The following is a 14600-nucleotide window of genomic DNA, read 5'->3' as shown; positions in this document are numbered from 1 at the left end:
ACAACTGCTTTAGGATTCGAGTATTAGGTTTCCCGGATGCCAGATTGGCCCCTCTTAACCCTTTCGTCTGTTCAGGGTTCTTGTCGGGTCGGCCCAATGCGCCCCGCTCCCACAGCGATTAACCGCGCGGCGGACTCACATCTGGGTTCAAAACATCCCGCGTGCTCGCCACAACGTTGCGCAAACCCAACTATGGGCCGACAGAACGACTGTGGGTCAGGTACAGGCCGGCACATCATTTTTCGGTACTTGTCGGGCGGGAACGGTCGATCGTAGAATTTATAGCAAGGGAGGGGTGAAGTAGAGCCGAACGCATGGGGCTCTCATTTTCACACATAGGCGCAAATGTCGCGAATCTTTGCTAGATAGTGTCCTGTCGCATGTGTGCGCGACTTGAATCAGGGTTGAATTCATAGGTATTCGCAGTGCAGAGCTTCGCAGGCAATTACCCTCTCCCAGCTTGAAGAAGCAAGCATACCTAGCCGACCTTATAATTTCGACTCCCCGTCACCTTTCATGCCTGTGTCTGAGAAGTCCACGAAACTTTCCTCGCCGCTAAAGTGCCTGTCATCATCGCTCGTCAGCCACTTGCCGTGACGTAGGGTTACGGAGTTGTCGGGAGATGTTCGTCAATTGGGGTGAGTGATAGCTGAATGTTAAGTAGCGTAGACGTGATACCCCAACCATGTGTTGTAGATTCCGATTTTGGCCAGTCTTTCCTGTGATAGGGAAAGAACCTGGATGTCATAAGGATGCAGCACGAGATAGATTGACAAAGAAATAACATTGCACTTACCAGCCTCTCTCCGCTCCACCTGAAAGGAAGGATGTTTCGGAGTTTAGTTCGCAAGTCCAGTTTCCCGCGACGCCTTTGCCTGGATCGGCTGATCTTCTTACAAACTTTGACAGACCGGCAGTGAAGCATTGAAAGTCATCTTCATCAGGGTTTTCTGGCATCTGTCCAGTAAGCACTCGGCCGGCTGCTATCATAGTCGCGGCATGAGTGCACAACAAGACAGTCTTTGGTTGCTCGGGCTCATTGTCTAGAGTAGTGACAATGTAATCCAGTGCGTTCCTGACACGTTCGTGGAGCTCAACAATCATCTCGCCGTTGGACCCTGGCATGTGTACAGATGCATACTCATCGTCAAGATTCTGGAAGTGCGGTGTCAGAAGCTCGAGGTGCGGTGGAGTAGGATGTTCAAAATGTGCCCGTCCGAAGAACTCGCTATTACGCACGTGTTAGCAAAGTACTCACCTATGTGTCACTCAGTATGCACGAACCCAATACCGCGATCGATCCGTATCCGTCCTTTTGCCTTGCCCTCCTTGAATAGCTTATCACTGAACGGCTTGAGCGTCTGCAGACACCTGTAGAAGGGACTAGAATAGATCCTGTCCACTGGCGGTTCGACCTTGCTCAGGTACTCGGCTAACTCCTTACTCTGCTCCACCCCTTTGGATGTCAGAGGCGGATCAGTGGGTATTCCGGTCGGGGTCGCCATGGACGCGGTGTAGATACCCGTTTGGGGGTCTACAGACCAGTTGGCGCGAAACTAGATACCCCGGAGGACTCGTTAGAAGAAATGCCATGCTAGGGGATAGATCTGCATGTGCGAGTGTGAAGGGTGGCGTTTCATGTGATACACGCGAAGGTGTAGGCAAGCGAGATGTTTGCGGAGGTAATGCAAGGACGGAGATGGCTCAGAAGGTAGCTGCCTGAAACGGACGACTTCCCTCGACTACTGTGTAAAAGCACCGGAAGGCATGAAGTGCGGCGACGGAGGTTAGCTTAATACGTACCGCGTGCCGGACGATGTAGATGACCTCTATCATGGTTCCGTTGTCTTGTCAGTCCGAGAGAGTTTGTGTACCGTGGAAGTTTATTTGATCGTGCGCCGTGCTTGCTGTTGGGAGTACGAGGTGATTCTGGGACGAAGGGGGTAGGTGCTCGCAAGTTACCTCGGTAACTTTACCTTTTCGGGACGCTTCTCGAGGTCTCAACGCTGGTAACGAAGAACTTGGTACGCTGTGTCGAGTGCAAATCGAGAGACTTTACAGGTGCTGTTGAAATTTGGCTGAAAGTCGTGGCGACAGTCTGGGCTTTGTAGTATTACTACATGTTGGGCAGTTGCATTGACATTCACGGTACCGCTTCCACGCAACAAACTTCAACTATCGGTAGCAACTGCCCAGGTAAACAGATACGCGTGGATCCGTACAGTCACCTAGCACGTACCGCAACTTCTGGCAAACTCAGCTATGGTCATCGACATCTGAGTTTACGGCATCCGACAATGAGCCACTCACGCATCATTTCTAACATCGGTCAGGCCCCCACGCTCGAGCCGTGCCTAAGCGCCTCCAGCATTGACATGCGCTTACGCGAACTTCACATGCGCATGCACATGCGACAGAACTGCAGGACCTCGTACTTTTGCAGTCGTAGCTCAGGAACGAGCCGGCATTCAAACAATGCGCACCCTATGTTGCTACTACTTACGGTATGCGCAAGCGCAGCGCAGGGGCGTTTTGCATGTGCATGTCGCTCGTTGGTTAGTATGCTGATGCGCAAGCCACGTCAATGCAACATTGGAACGCTTGCAACGTGTTTTGGCCGGGGTGTTTGGAATAAACTCGAATCCTGCAGGAATACGAAGTACCTGGCGGACGGGACACTGCTATAGTGAACGATAGTAGTGACGGGTTGACCCTCATCCTTGCTGTTCATCTGCGCTTCCGAATATCTCCACAGTACAGCGGGCTTCCGCGTTCACATGTTGTTTATGACCAGGGACTAACGGGATGTTTCCTTGGGGCAGAAGCGATGCCACAATAGCGGCAGAGAAAGTGGTGATTGTGGTACATGGGCTAAAGCCCTTCCCAGATGACCAGGTTACGCCTGGGCGGGGTTGCAGATGTTCGGGTATCATGTAGCCTGCTCGTTGAGGGTGTGCGAGGTGAATGCACCACCGCAAAGCTGCGTCGAAATGAAACCGGAAAGATTCTCGCACTCGTGTAGTCGAGCTATGGCGGTCGGTCACATCCGGTCGTGATGATCCAGTTCCTCGACCGCTATCAGCAATAGCATACGATCGATTGCATTCTGTACGTCCCGCGCTTGCCTGAGCAAGCAAGCACCTGCCTTCTTGAATCGCATTCGAAACCCTAGAGTCTTGATCCTGGTGATGATGCTGCAAGCCATCGGTGATCAGCAGACGGATGCAATGATTTATTACCGCAGTACCATCCGAGGTCTGCCTTGAAACGTCCATGGGTAGTAACAATGTAGCGCTGGCTTGACTCTCGGGGCAAATACGTTGAGAGCCTGGGAATAATCAGCGTAAAGTTCGACTACTGGACAAAACTAGCGGCAATCCGTCTCCATCAGGTTGGATTCCAGGGTTCATCTGGTAAGAACGCGTCTGTGCGAGCAGCTGGTACGCTTCCAAGCTTCTGCCAGAAGGATAGAACTCCGGCCAGTCCCGACGTGCCGTAGAAACACCGCTTGTCGGGACCGGGACGGGAACAAATTTACATGTATTGAATGTTCATGCGTACTGTCCAGGAAACATCTGTGAATGAACTCCATGGTCATAGGATAGTACTGCAGCATACACTTAGGTTTCTAGGGGTACTGGAACTGGATCCCACAGCTAAGCAGTGACGCTCTGTCGTAGACAACACCAAAGCCTCGGACTCTATCATGAGACAGCTGGGGCTCGAGATGTCTTCCTCCACATTTCAGGAAGCGATCGCGTCACTGCTGCCCAAGAATCTGACAGCCGCCGGCCCAAGCGTTGCAATTACATAGTACTGACGGCGCAACGAAGACGGGATGGCAGTGAAGGACCAGACCGAATTGAGCAAGACCGGGCCAGACGCCATCATAGCTAAGTTATTAGTACATGGCACATGCTCTCAATTTTCTCGGCGTGCATCAGTGGGAGGGGTGCTACATGTCAGGGGTCATGTAGGTATCGTGTAAAGATTGAAAGATGCCGTAGACCGATGTAACGCAGCAGTTGTTTGTGGCCGGGCGGCCCCGAAGAATGAGCGCGCAGACTTTCCAGCAAATGCGCATGCACTGTTGAGTATAGGATTTTTCTTGCGCGGCCAATCAACACCAAGCCTGCGCGAATTAATGAACGGCTCAGCGCTAAGCCCTGCAGGCAGACGAAGCTAAGGCGCTTCTAGAAGCTCGTGCTGGCGTTTTGTAGTCTTTCCGTTACTGACAGAATCAAGTTCCATGGAGCTGATGGTTGATGTCATTCGAAGCCGATGCGCTATCATGGCGCTGTATGTCAGCGTTCCTTCGTTTGCTCTCACGTGTTACCATTGATTGGGTAGCCCTCTCTCACGTGTATAGTCTATTGGCTATCGCTTGATCACATGCGCGTCCTACTAGCCTGGAGGGCGGCTGTGACAGTGCGCATGGAAGCCGCATGGATGGCTGATCTCGAGTTGCAGCATGATCGACGCCCAGACGCATACATGTGGGGGCGTCTCTCTATCTATACAGCTCATTGAACCCACTACGGCCAATTGTCCCACATCTAGTAAACACGAGGCTACAATGAACACAGATCCAAAGCGGAGTGGCAGCCTTGAGATGTCGCCACAAAAGCAACCATCCCCCACGGGTATCTAAGGACTTGACGTGGGATGACTTGGGCGATTTTATGCACTTCGAAAAGTGTTCGCCGATCATCCTCAAAGACCCCATGCCGTTGATCCCGATAGTCTCGTCGCGGTTTACTATCGGAGACAGCCAGGCTCCGATAATAGGAATCACGACAGCCGCTACACGGTGTTTGCAGAACAAGGAAGAAGCAAACAGACAGCCGCGCAAGAGCCGCCTTCTGAAATGCGCATCTGACTGGTGCGCCACACCGAATCATGCCAACGTAGTGACCACCATGGTGGAATAGTAGCTGATAGTAACGGGGATGGGTGTGGTCGATAGGAATTGAGGGTAGAAAGATGAGTGACGTAACGGAGAAATTAAAGACTAAATTATATAGCGTATTAAGAGCGAGCAGTCTTCGAGTGTTATTGCAATTCCAGTCGACTATTGGAGATAGTAAAGGTCGACGATAATACACACGCTATTTTTGCATGGTACTGTGTAGAGGATATTCATCAGCGCTCGCAGCGTGTTGACGCGTCGAAATCTTCCCAGTCTTCCCTAGCTTCTTCTCGGTGATAAATACACGCAAGACGATGAGATACCTGACTATCAAGAAGATAATAATCGCGGCGACTAGAATGCCCACTATGTACGCTCCAACTAGCCCAGAAGAGTTCTTCTGAAGGTCAAGGAAGGGGTACACATAAAAGCCTTGGGTGGCATGCGTGAGGTAGGCCAGGCCAAGATAAAGAGCCAACAGGAGGATGATTGGAATCAGATCGAACCAGGGTAGTCGTTCAGTTCGGGGGGCAACTATCTCGAAAAGGGCGTACGCCGAGTTTAGAGCATGTTGTGACGTGTTTGACCAGAGAGCGAAGGTGGTGGGGAATTGACCCGCAAGAAGTGTCCAGTAAACAACTGTTGTACATCAGTTCAGCGTGCCCAGACAATAAATGCTTTCGGTTCCCCAAAAATGATGTTGCAGGGAACAAACGAAATTGCTTCGAGATCCTCCGTCGCAACGATGGCAGAACGTGTTATGTAAGTTGACTTACTGGTCACTATCCACGGATAGACTACAATGGTAGAGTAAAACATGCTGTGCGCCACCTGTAGTGCTTTGGGCCAGCGCGCCAAGAACGAAGTTCCTGTAAACCAATAACTGCCGGTATGCACAGCGGCAAAGGCATAGTAAAAGGCGAGACCCCAATACGTCAGAACCGTGAAGAAAGAGAAGGATTGCTGCGAAGCCTCGGGCCTGCCGTGGGTACCATTCCAGCCAAAGATGAAAAAGAGCGTGGTAAATGCGTAAATGGCCAATAGCGCGCGAATAGCGAAGAGGGCGGCTGGTGGGAGAATCCACGAGGTTACAAACCGCGTGGGATCAAAAAGGCCGGCGTACGGTGCCGTTATTCGTCGACCAATAGCCATGCTGGGGTTGTTGTTTGGGATCCTTGTCGAGTGCCACCAGACTGGTTGTCGAGTCCTCGGAACGTTTCCGACGCCGTGGAATCCGGGTCGTGGGTAATGCGCGATGAATGACGCGAGATAGTTCGCGATGGAGATGATGCGACGTGGTGTTGTGAGACAGCTGCAAAACTCGTTCACCCCCAATTTCCGAGGCTGAAGCTGAAAAGGGCAGTCACCGAGCTCAGGGAATCGCGCTAGTAATCGGCGCTATGTCTTGTTCGGACTAGCCTCGGTTGCCGTAAGAACTGACAGGATCGGCCGCGTCTTCGTTACATTACCGCTCTATCCCGGTCTACCATCATGTCTGTGGGCCCGTCCGCTTCAGACTCCCACGCTTGTAACCCCGGCAGCAGAGGCGAGGCACACTCCCACTTACACCCTTACGTTCCCTACACAGGCTGGCAAGGATGAGGCCTGCAGCGCGCTTGGGCACAGGTGGCTTGCTCGTCCCTCTGCCACTGCCTTCTTCTTTAAGACTACGGGATGCCATCTGTTTGGAATGATACTACTCAGGATGATCACCCAACTGAAAAGCCATCTTCCCAACCCGCTCAGTATCAAGCACTATTCACCCGCTTTGCTTCGTATCAAACATCACCATGAGTGACAACAGCAGAATATCTGTACGTATGCATCTATCACCTCCTAGGCACTCGGCTAACGGCTCACAACAGAAGGCACAGAATCTCGCTAGGATCAGGGACAACCAACGTGAGTGGATTCCATCGACGACGACTCATCGTCAGCTTTCTGCTGTCCAACCATGAAGAGTGGCGATAGCTTGCAGCCTGCAAGCCGTCCAGACGTCTTTGTGTAAGCATTCGATTTACCGGGGATGTCCGCTAACGGTACTCGTTTCAGGCCGATCACGCGCCCGCCGGAAGGAGTATCTTCATGAGCTCGAGGCAAAACTGCGCAGCTATGAACAGATAGGCATCGAGGCCTCTTCGGAAATCCAGTATGCTGCCAGGAAAGTACTAGAAGAGAACCGAAAACTCAGGTCGCTTCTTCATGGAAGAGGAGTCTCTGAAGCGGAGATTGTCGCTGCACTTGAATCGACGTCCGATCGACACTACAAGCACACCTCTGCCGCCACCAGACTGCACGCTATGCTTGAGCCGAGGGTCAACACCAACACGACTTCTTCGACCAGCTCGCCTATACCTTCATATACCAGAGCCGATTCGTTATCTCGGCATGTCTCATCAGTGCCGCATGCTACTGTTCCATCTGCACGGCCGACAACACTCAGTTGCAACGATTCGCCCAGTCCACGATCCGTGGTATCAAGTATGGGCACACCACCACCACCAGCCTCATATCCAGCGATGCATTATACTACTCCTACGACTCCATCAACTGTTCAGATCAAGTCAGAGCATGTTCAGTACGATTACCCTTACGAGCAGACATATAGTAGCGCTTGGGCCTACTCGAACGATTGCAACTACACCGCGGAATCAGTCTCATATTATAACAACACCTCGTCTTGTGTTGACGCTGCCAACATCATCCGCACAATGCGATCTGGTGTTGGTCCCGAGCTGGAAGTCGACCTAGGATGCCACACATCTGATCGTCATTGCTATGTCGACAACGCTACGGTATTCAACATGATGGACCGATATTCTCAACATCATGCGACTATATGAGACAAGACAGTGGTTGGTCTGAGGGTACAAGTGAGAGACGCTCCGACAGTCAACTACCTGGCCTACAGAGAGCGGAGCTATCGGAGACCAGTGGCGGCGCTTGTTGCGTACGACCATACGGTGGCCGAGTCCAAGTTGGCGGCTGGATCGTTGCCTACCATACTCATCAATAGTCTCTTCAGTAGTATGTCGGGTCGAGAAAAACTCTGGGACGGTCTAAACAATGCATTGTGGCGAGGAAAGACGTTTCGCGGACCCCTATCGAGACCCTGTCACCGACACGTGTCAGTTCTCTTTACTTTCCCGCTCAGCATTGCGAACGCCCTGAAAGAAATCATCCGCTAGCACAAAAGTGAAGCCGAAACTTCAGCTCTTTTCTTTTTCGGCAGCCAGCGCATGACCTCTCGCCCTGCTCTGTCTATGTTCGTATCATACATTTTGAGAACTCTGTCCGACGCAAGCACGCAAGCACCAAGCCTAGAGGACTTAGAGATGATCAACTGAAGTCTGTAAATCACGTGTACGAATTAATATTGTAGTCTCTATCTGCGAACATGATGATCTCATCATCATCGATATTCTTCTTATTCGTCGCTGATGATTCCAATCTCGTATCCTTTTATTCCTTCAGATACATCGCGTACAGCCCGTCGTCTTCTCATGTTGGCACAGTTTTCTTTGATTACAGTGTTGCTGGTGGAAGACGGCTAGGTATCTCCCTTTGTTCAGGCAGCTAATATAGCACGGGTGATGTTGGCAAACGCGTCATGTTCTTCTTGTCCTCTGTAGACAAAGGGTCATTCTTCAAAGAACACATACCTAGCATATTTCCGACGCGACATCTGTGTGGGTCAAAATTGCAATCTCATGTCCATGAATTCTGTTCTTATCTGACACTTCACATCCATCAGTATCGAAGCTCCATCAAGATGCCTCCAAAACGGAAGAAGACAGGGAAGGGTGACGATCCTCCCAAGGCGAAGAAGACCAGATCAGAGGATACTCCTGACGACGATATAACCACGACCGCAGTAAATTGGATCATACCAAAAGAAAAGGGTAAAGATGTCTACCAAGAGAAATGCGCAGCCGAATTTGCCCAGGCACTCTATCAAAGAGCGCGAGATGAGATACGTCCGCAACAAACACCTATGTCAGTTCCGCAATTCCGAACGCCAGTATTCCAGAAGAAAGGCAACGATCTACGAGCGGAGGATAAGTACAGACCCAGCGCGTCTTTGCGCAACTTGTTCAATGACATCAAAAGTAGAAGTATTCATCAGGAGGAGGGCCATAGCATCACTCATTTCCAGCAGCAGTTCGGTGGCGACGCAAACATCGCAGTAGTGCTCTCAAGAGCGGAGAACTACGCTTCTTTTGCTTTAAATGAGGATCAACGTTTGGAAGTGTAAGTGCAGATAGGTGGCTCGTTGTCGCCAAGCTAATTGTATGTAGGACTGTGAACGATATAACTGCACATGTAGATTTCATCCAACGGGACTCATCAGAAGATGGCAGCGCAGTCGGGTACTTCATTGAGCTCCCTCGTAATACGTCAGTCACAGTAAACGGAACTACCTACACCAACAGCGACGGTCCATCGTCCCTGTCTTTCTACATTGGGCCGCTCGAAGGGTACGCGGTCATTGAACTACTGTCGCAACCGGCCTTTTTCTTCAGAACTGCAGCAAGCTTGAAAGACACTTCGTCACATAGAGCGGCAACTCAAGAAGAGCTCGATCGTCGCGATGGGAATGGGGATGTTGCTTTGGGGAATACGAGGGTGCGATGGAGCCCTATCGAAGCTCCACTACCAGGAGCGGGACTTGGGAGTGCAGGCGTTCCCGGAAAAGCAGAAGGGGGGTCGGAGGATGACTTTATCGACACGTTCACCGACGAAGGGGAGCCGATTAAAGATACTTGTGCGTATATGCGAGCTCAGCTGTTGTCGCTTCAACAGAATCGATATCGCGAGCTCGTTCCCAGAGTTCTTGCTTCGGTGAATGATCGACAGAAAGAAGCTACCGGATTCAGCTACCAGCATCAAGGACAGACTTGCAGACCTGGAAGAACGCTGTTGGTACCAATGGAGATGAAAGGGAACCATCTGTTGCTCGCTGCTCAAATCCATCCTGACAAGCATATCACACTCGAAGTCCTAGATCCTCTAACGTGGCAAGCAACGCTGTCTAGTCGGAAAGGTGTCGATGAACACATTAGAGAAACTTTGCGAAACTCCACATGGTGGCGACATGTTTATGACTCGTTAGACCACATGGAAGGAAACCTGCCCGAGGCCACGATGTGGGTACCGGCTGCCCAGGTCACGACAGCCGATGGAAGCTTTACATACACCGTCTTGAACGCGTGGGCACTGGCGATGGGCCTCGTGCCAAACCCGTCGTTCACACCCAGCGCTCATGGTCACGAATCGTTCTTTATCCGAGCCCAACAGATCTTCGACCTGGCCCTTCAAGACACGTTAAACTGGAGGATATTACTCGCCTTTTTCCGCTGCACCGGATTTGTTAAGCCCGGCGAAGGCGGCGAGAATGATGAAGAGGCAAACCTCCCGCATCTATCAAGGCGGTTTGACCTCTGCAACTGCTCCTTCCAGAAGCTCATTACTCGCCAAGCGACTGCAGATACTGGAGCCGAAGGCAAGAAGATTGATATGGAGCTGGTCACTTTGGGCCTCGAAGATAAGACGCGTCATGATGTAGCCTTCGCTGCCGACTCCCTTGAAAAACGCGACAGGAAACACATGGCATTTATGGTCCGCTATGGTCAATGGAATTTTGCTGATACTGAAAAGAAGCTGGAAAGGCGTCTGGAAGAACACAAAGAGAAAAGGATGTCGGATCTGTCGTTGCCACCACAACAGGCTAGATCGACTCGAGATACCGAGAAGATTCCGGTCGACTTTGATCCTTGTAAGCATCTTCACGAGCAGCTGAAATCGCTCGAAGACCAAAGGAAGATTGAGCCAAGGGCGGGGAGTGAGCTCGGTGAAGCAATGCCATCCAAGTTAGAAAGTCGCCATGTCTTTGGACATATCGAGTCCGTTGCACGAGCTATCAACGAATTGCTCTCACCTGAGCGGCCTGAGCAGGGCTTTACAGTAGCAGATCTCAATGGTCATACCAGATACGCAGATGATTCCGGCATCTTGGATACGGTGGTTATCAAGGTCTGCCAACTGGGGGAACATGTCATACTAGTAGTCTCGCAGCATGAGGACACATCCAAAAAAGCTCCCGATGTATCACGCGTTATGGACTCTGCACCATGGACTGCCACGGCGAAGGAGCGCGTCCGAGTCCACGAGCTATTGCAGGATGCAGGGAAATCAAAAATCAACCCTGATTCACCCAAAGAAAGAAGTATCGTCGGGCCGGTACTGCAATGGATGCCCAGTCCTCAGCAAGCACGAGTAGAGGAAGCTGGGTATTTTGCAATCATGAGTGCGTGGGCTGTACTACTCGGTCTACCTATCGACCCCAAATTCCGTATAGGCGCAAAGTTCTACGACAGCGCACTTCCTCTGCTCCAGGCAGTAGGGAATGCACATGCAGACTGGAGGCTGATTTGGGCGTTCTTGCGTTGTGTGGGTTATACGCAGTCCGAGCTGCCGCCTCCAATGCAGCGTCGATTCAAAGCAACAAAGCCTGCTCATGGCCCCCGTAACACCAGAACCGACAGAAAGAAAAAGCGCTCGATTGATGCTCAGGCCTCCCGTGACATCAACTATTCGCATTTTCAAGTAAATACGGGCGTAGCGCACACTGAAGTCTTCCCATGGGATGACTACAACGAACCGGATAGGGCAATTCGTATACCAGAGTTGATCAAGTCTGGAGTGTACAGCAAGTTCCTGTCGATTCCTCCCGCACCCCCAGGTGGCTCCAAGGGCGATGATCCTAAACCGTCAAACAACGGCGATAAACCACCGGAAGGCCCCGCTTCTCCCGAAAATCCCGGAAAAGGCACCAGTCCTGGACCGGAAAAGAATACAGAGACTGCAGGTAAGCCCGAAAAAGAAAAGTCGGTGTTGCCTGGAGACTTTGATCCGTGTAAATATTTCGACCAACAGCGAAACGCGCTTCTGAATGATCCGGCCGTAGCAGCAGCAGTAGAAAGTCTTCGAACTCGTGCAACCACCACATTCGGACTATGGCTCACGGATGAAGAGGTGTCCTTGGCCATCGCAGCCGTGACGCTCGGCATAACGAATGCTCAGGGCCTAGAGGGCGGATTCGGATGTTTGAACCAGACTGCAGTTCAGTACTGTCAGTACCCCAATCCTACTTTGATGCAGCCTACGATTCGACCGGGTCGGCCGTTGGTAGTACCGGTAAATCTTGACGGACATATCATCTTGGTGGTTATCCAGTTTGACGGCTCCAAAGAGGAGCCTACACCTACGATCTCCATCCTAGATTCAAAATCTCACAATTATAGCTTCGAACAACGTGCTCGTGTTTTCGACACAGCTCGAAACATGTTGATCGCCTCGCGCTGGGGCCGATTTCCAAATATGCCTGACGCAGATGACTTCCGCCAATACACCCGGGAGGCATTGCACGCTGAATGGATCCCCGTAGCCCCACAACCTACGGATGATGAGTGTGGATACTATGCCATATTGAACGCTTGGGCACTGGCTTTGGGCCTGCAACCCAACATCAATTTCTTCCCAAGTTGGACAGCTCAATTCTTCCAAGACCTTGTTGATGTGATCCACATCGCTCGTGTTGGACGAGCAGACTGGAGACTGATATACGCGTTCCTCGGATGTAAAGACTTTATCGGCAATGCAGCAGCCGTGCCCGAGGATCACTATTTTGAACAGACCGAGAATTTGCTAAGTGAGGATGCACTACAATCGGTACTGGATCGTCTGGAAGAGTCAGAGCGCCGCGACTGGGAAGGAAGAGATCCAGATTTCTCCAAACTAGCCCAAGCAAACAGAACACATGTTGTCCCAGGGAAGCGACACGACATGGCATGGCCATCAGACGACTGGACGAAAGAGGCAAGGAAGGAGTACGTAAAGGACCTCGAACGCTGGGGAAAACTTGTTCTTGATGTAGACAGCAAAGAACTAAAAGCCCAGTGGCAGGAACACTTGTTGATGCATGGCGCGAAATTTGAGAACCAGCTGAAACATATACACGGCGAACTCAAGGGCCGGACTTTGGATATTACCAAAGATATACTTCCTCACTACAAGGGATTTCTCAACAAATTACATCCGCCGGGTTTGAATCTGCAGATCGATCACTATCCATGTTCCTGGGTAACAGACGCCGTGAACATATACGACTGTATCTTGAACTACGATCCGTTGGGACCAAGCTTCTCTAACGGGATGCGAGAGGAGGTCAATAGACAAGAATGTCAACCGTGGGAAATAAACATGGCTATCGCTGCCGTGGTCGAGGCAATCGATGACAAGCAGCGACAGCTCCACAGGCTGAACCACGCTGACGCTCAGCCATTTGCTGGGGGTTTCTCGATAGCCCCAACTCACGCGTTAAGAGACGCGCTACTTCAAAAACTGCCAGCAGATCATCCTGTAGCATCGAGACCTAGGAGATGCTGGTTCATGCCTCTGAATGTGAGCGGACCACTCCTGGATCAGGCCAACGCATGGCAGAAGTCAAAAGGCCATGAAGTGAAGCCTCGGAAAACAGGCGGAGGCCACACATTGCTTGTGGTACTTCAAGAGCGAGATGATCAACCGAATACAAAATATTTGAGCGTCGACACGTACATCCTTGATAGTCATCCGGCCGTCTTGCAGAACGCCTACGAGTTCCTGGACCGTGTCGTTTTGAGAGCAGCTGGACGTCTTGGCTGGTCCTCGCATCGTAATACCGCACAAATTGGAGGCTCCCATCATAGATATCCTGTACCAGAGCAGCAGGAGGGCGGTTTCCAATGTGGCTACCACGTTTTTGTAAACGCCTGGATACTCGCAATGGGTCTCACACCAGATATCAAAAGGGGCCCGTACGACGAGGATGTCTATTTTGAGGCATGGATATTTGCTAGGGCTGCAATAGCGGGATTACTCGACTGGAAGGCATTAGTAGCTTGGTTCTTCTGCCGTAAATTAACCGTGCAGAGGACCAATGAAGATGTACCCGCAAACCGGCGCTTTGAAGGTACTGTACCTCAGGTGCCGGATCGGCTTGATCCTTTTCCGGAAGCAGTCGGAGAGGGCGAATTGCGAGACCATGTGCAACAACGGTACGATGCGGATGACCGACCTCTGGCGCTGTTATCGGTTGAAGATGCTCCTTACGATCGGTCTAACAATATTGTATGGCCCCCTTCTAAGGGCAAGGAACAGAATGACCAGGGAGAGAGTCTGGACAGAAGTTATGACGACACGGATTTAGACTTCTTCGAAGCCCAGGCAGGTATCAAGCGTAAGTCGCGTGAAGAAATTGACGATGGTCTCTGTCGCTTTTACAGTTCACACGCGACTGGCGACACTCGTACCAGAGATACGGTTCATTCATCCTTTTCCGGGAAAAAGCAGCGCCTAAGTGACAGCCTGTCTTTCCTTGACAGGTATTAGCTGCCCCTTGCTCTTATATTTGTACCGTGGAAGGACTGCGCTGGGATGGGTATCGTAGAAGGATCATCGTTGTACTTGTATTGAGGAGAGTTCCTTTTTGTAACGACATTGCGCTGTCTTAAATGATATGTAAAAGTTGTTGTTCAGTGCAGCTTGTTCTGTTGTGCTGTGGCATGCAGACGCGACCGTAAGGTGACGACCCTGAGCTCCGGCAGCCGATGACGTAGCCCCAAAACCTTCACGCGTAGAACCGCGAACC

General features: G+C 51.3%; 4 protein-coding genes across 4 annotated transcripts; 2 read left to right on the top strand and 2 right to left on the bottom strand.

The window, feature by feature from the left end:
- Nucleotides 1-209: 209 nt before the first annotated feature.
- BKA58DRAFT_372822 (phosphoglycerate mutase family protein) lies at nt 210-2200 on the bottom strand. The gene is made up of 4 exons (XM_046169168.1): nt 1804-2200; nt 1285-1556; nt 797-1228; nt 210-564 (listed from the first exon to the last, which is right to left on the bottom strand). The coding sequence occupies exons 1-4, from the start codon at nt 1834-1836 to the stop codon at nt 489-491; spliced, it is 813 nt and encodes a 270-aa protein (XP_046031027.1). The 5' UTR covers nt 1837-2200; the 3' UTR covers nt 210-488.
- A 2908-nt stretch (nt 2201-5108) lies between these two features.
- Nucleotides 5109-6590, bottom strand: BKA58DRAFT_396463 (uncharacterized protein; the record flags this gene model as incomplete). The annotated part of the gene is made up of 3 exons (XM_046171359.1): nt 5109-5548; nt 5686-6259; nt 6477-6590. 3 exons carry the CDS (start codon nt 6588-6590, stop codon nt 5109-5111), a joined length of 1128 nt encoding a protein of 375 aa, XP_046031026.1.
- Nucleotides 6591-6605: 15 nt separating this feature from the next.
- Nucleotides 6606-7845, top strand: BKA58DRAFT_14224 (uncharacterized protein). The gene is made up of 3 exons (XM_046164611.1): nt 6606-6723; nt 6775-6811; nt 6962-7845. Exons 1-3 carry the CDS (start codon nt 6700-6702, stop codon nt 7750-7752), a joined length of 852 nt encoding a protein of 283 aa, XP_046031025.1. The 5' UTR covers nt 6606-6699; the 3' UTR covers nt 7753-7845.
- Nucleotides 7846-8681: 836 nt separating this feature from the next.
- On the top strand, nt 8682-14600 carry BKA58DRAFT_350775 (uncharacterized protein; the record flags this gene model as incomplete). Its single annotated transcript, XM_046168532.1, has 4 exons — nt 8682-9160; nt 9208-11604; nt 11746-13151; nt 13599-14600. The coding sequence occupies 4 exons, from the start codon at nt 8682-8684 to the stop codon at nt 14339-14341; spliced, it is 5025 nt and encodes a 1674-aa protein (XP_046031024.1). The 3' UTR covers nt 14342-14600.

This window comes from Alternaria rosae (assembly GCF_020736505.1).
Source record: "Alternaria rosae strain MPI-PUGE-AT-0040 chromosome Unknown BKA58scaffold_1, whole genome shotgun sequence".
Lineage (NCBI taxonomy): Eukaryota > Fungi > Ascomycota > Dothideomycetes > Pleosporales > Pleosporaceae > Alternaria > Alternaria rosae.
This window is presented reverse-complemented; position numbering and strand designations above follow the sequence as displayed.

Bases quoted from the DNA above. Each gene is read 5' to 3' on its own strand.
- BKA58DRAFT_372822 (XM_046169168.1), bottom strand. From the start codon at position 1,836: ATGATAGAGGTCATCTACATCGTCCGGCACGCG. The intron at 1,557-1,803 runs GTACGTATTAAG...CGGGGTATCTAG, and splicing joins TCTACATCGTCCGGCACGCG to TTTCGCGCCAACTGGTCTGT. The intron at 565-796 runs GTAAGTGCAATG...CGATGATGACAG, and splicing joins GGTGGAGCGGAGAGAGGCTG to GCACTTTAGCGGCGAGGAAA.
- BKA58DRAFT_14224 (XM_046164611.1), top strand. From the start codon at position 6,700: ATGAGTGACAACAGCAGAATATCT. The intron at 6,724-6,774 runs GTACGTATGCAT...GGCTCACAACAG, and splicing joins GTGACAACAGCAGAATATCT to AAGGCACAGAATCTCGCTAG. The intron at 6,812-6,961 runs GTGAGTGGATTC...TACTCGTTTCAG, and splicing joins TAGGATCAGGGACAACCAAC to GCCGATCACGCGCCCGCCGG.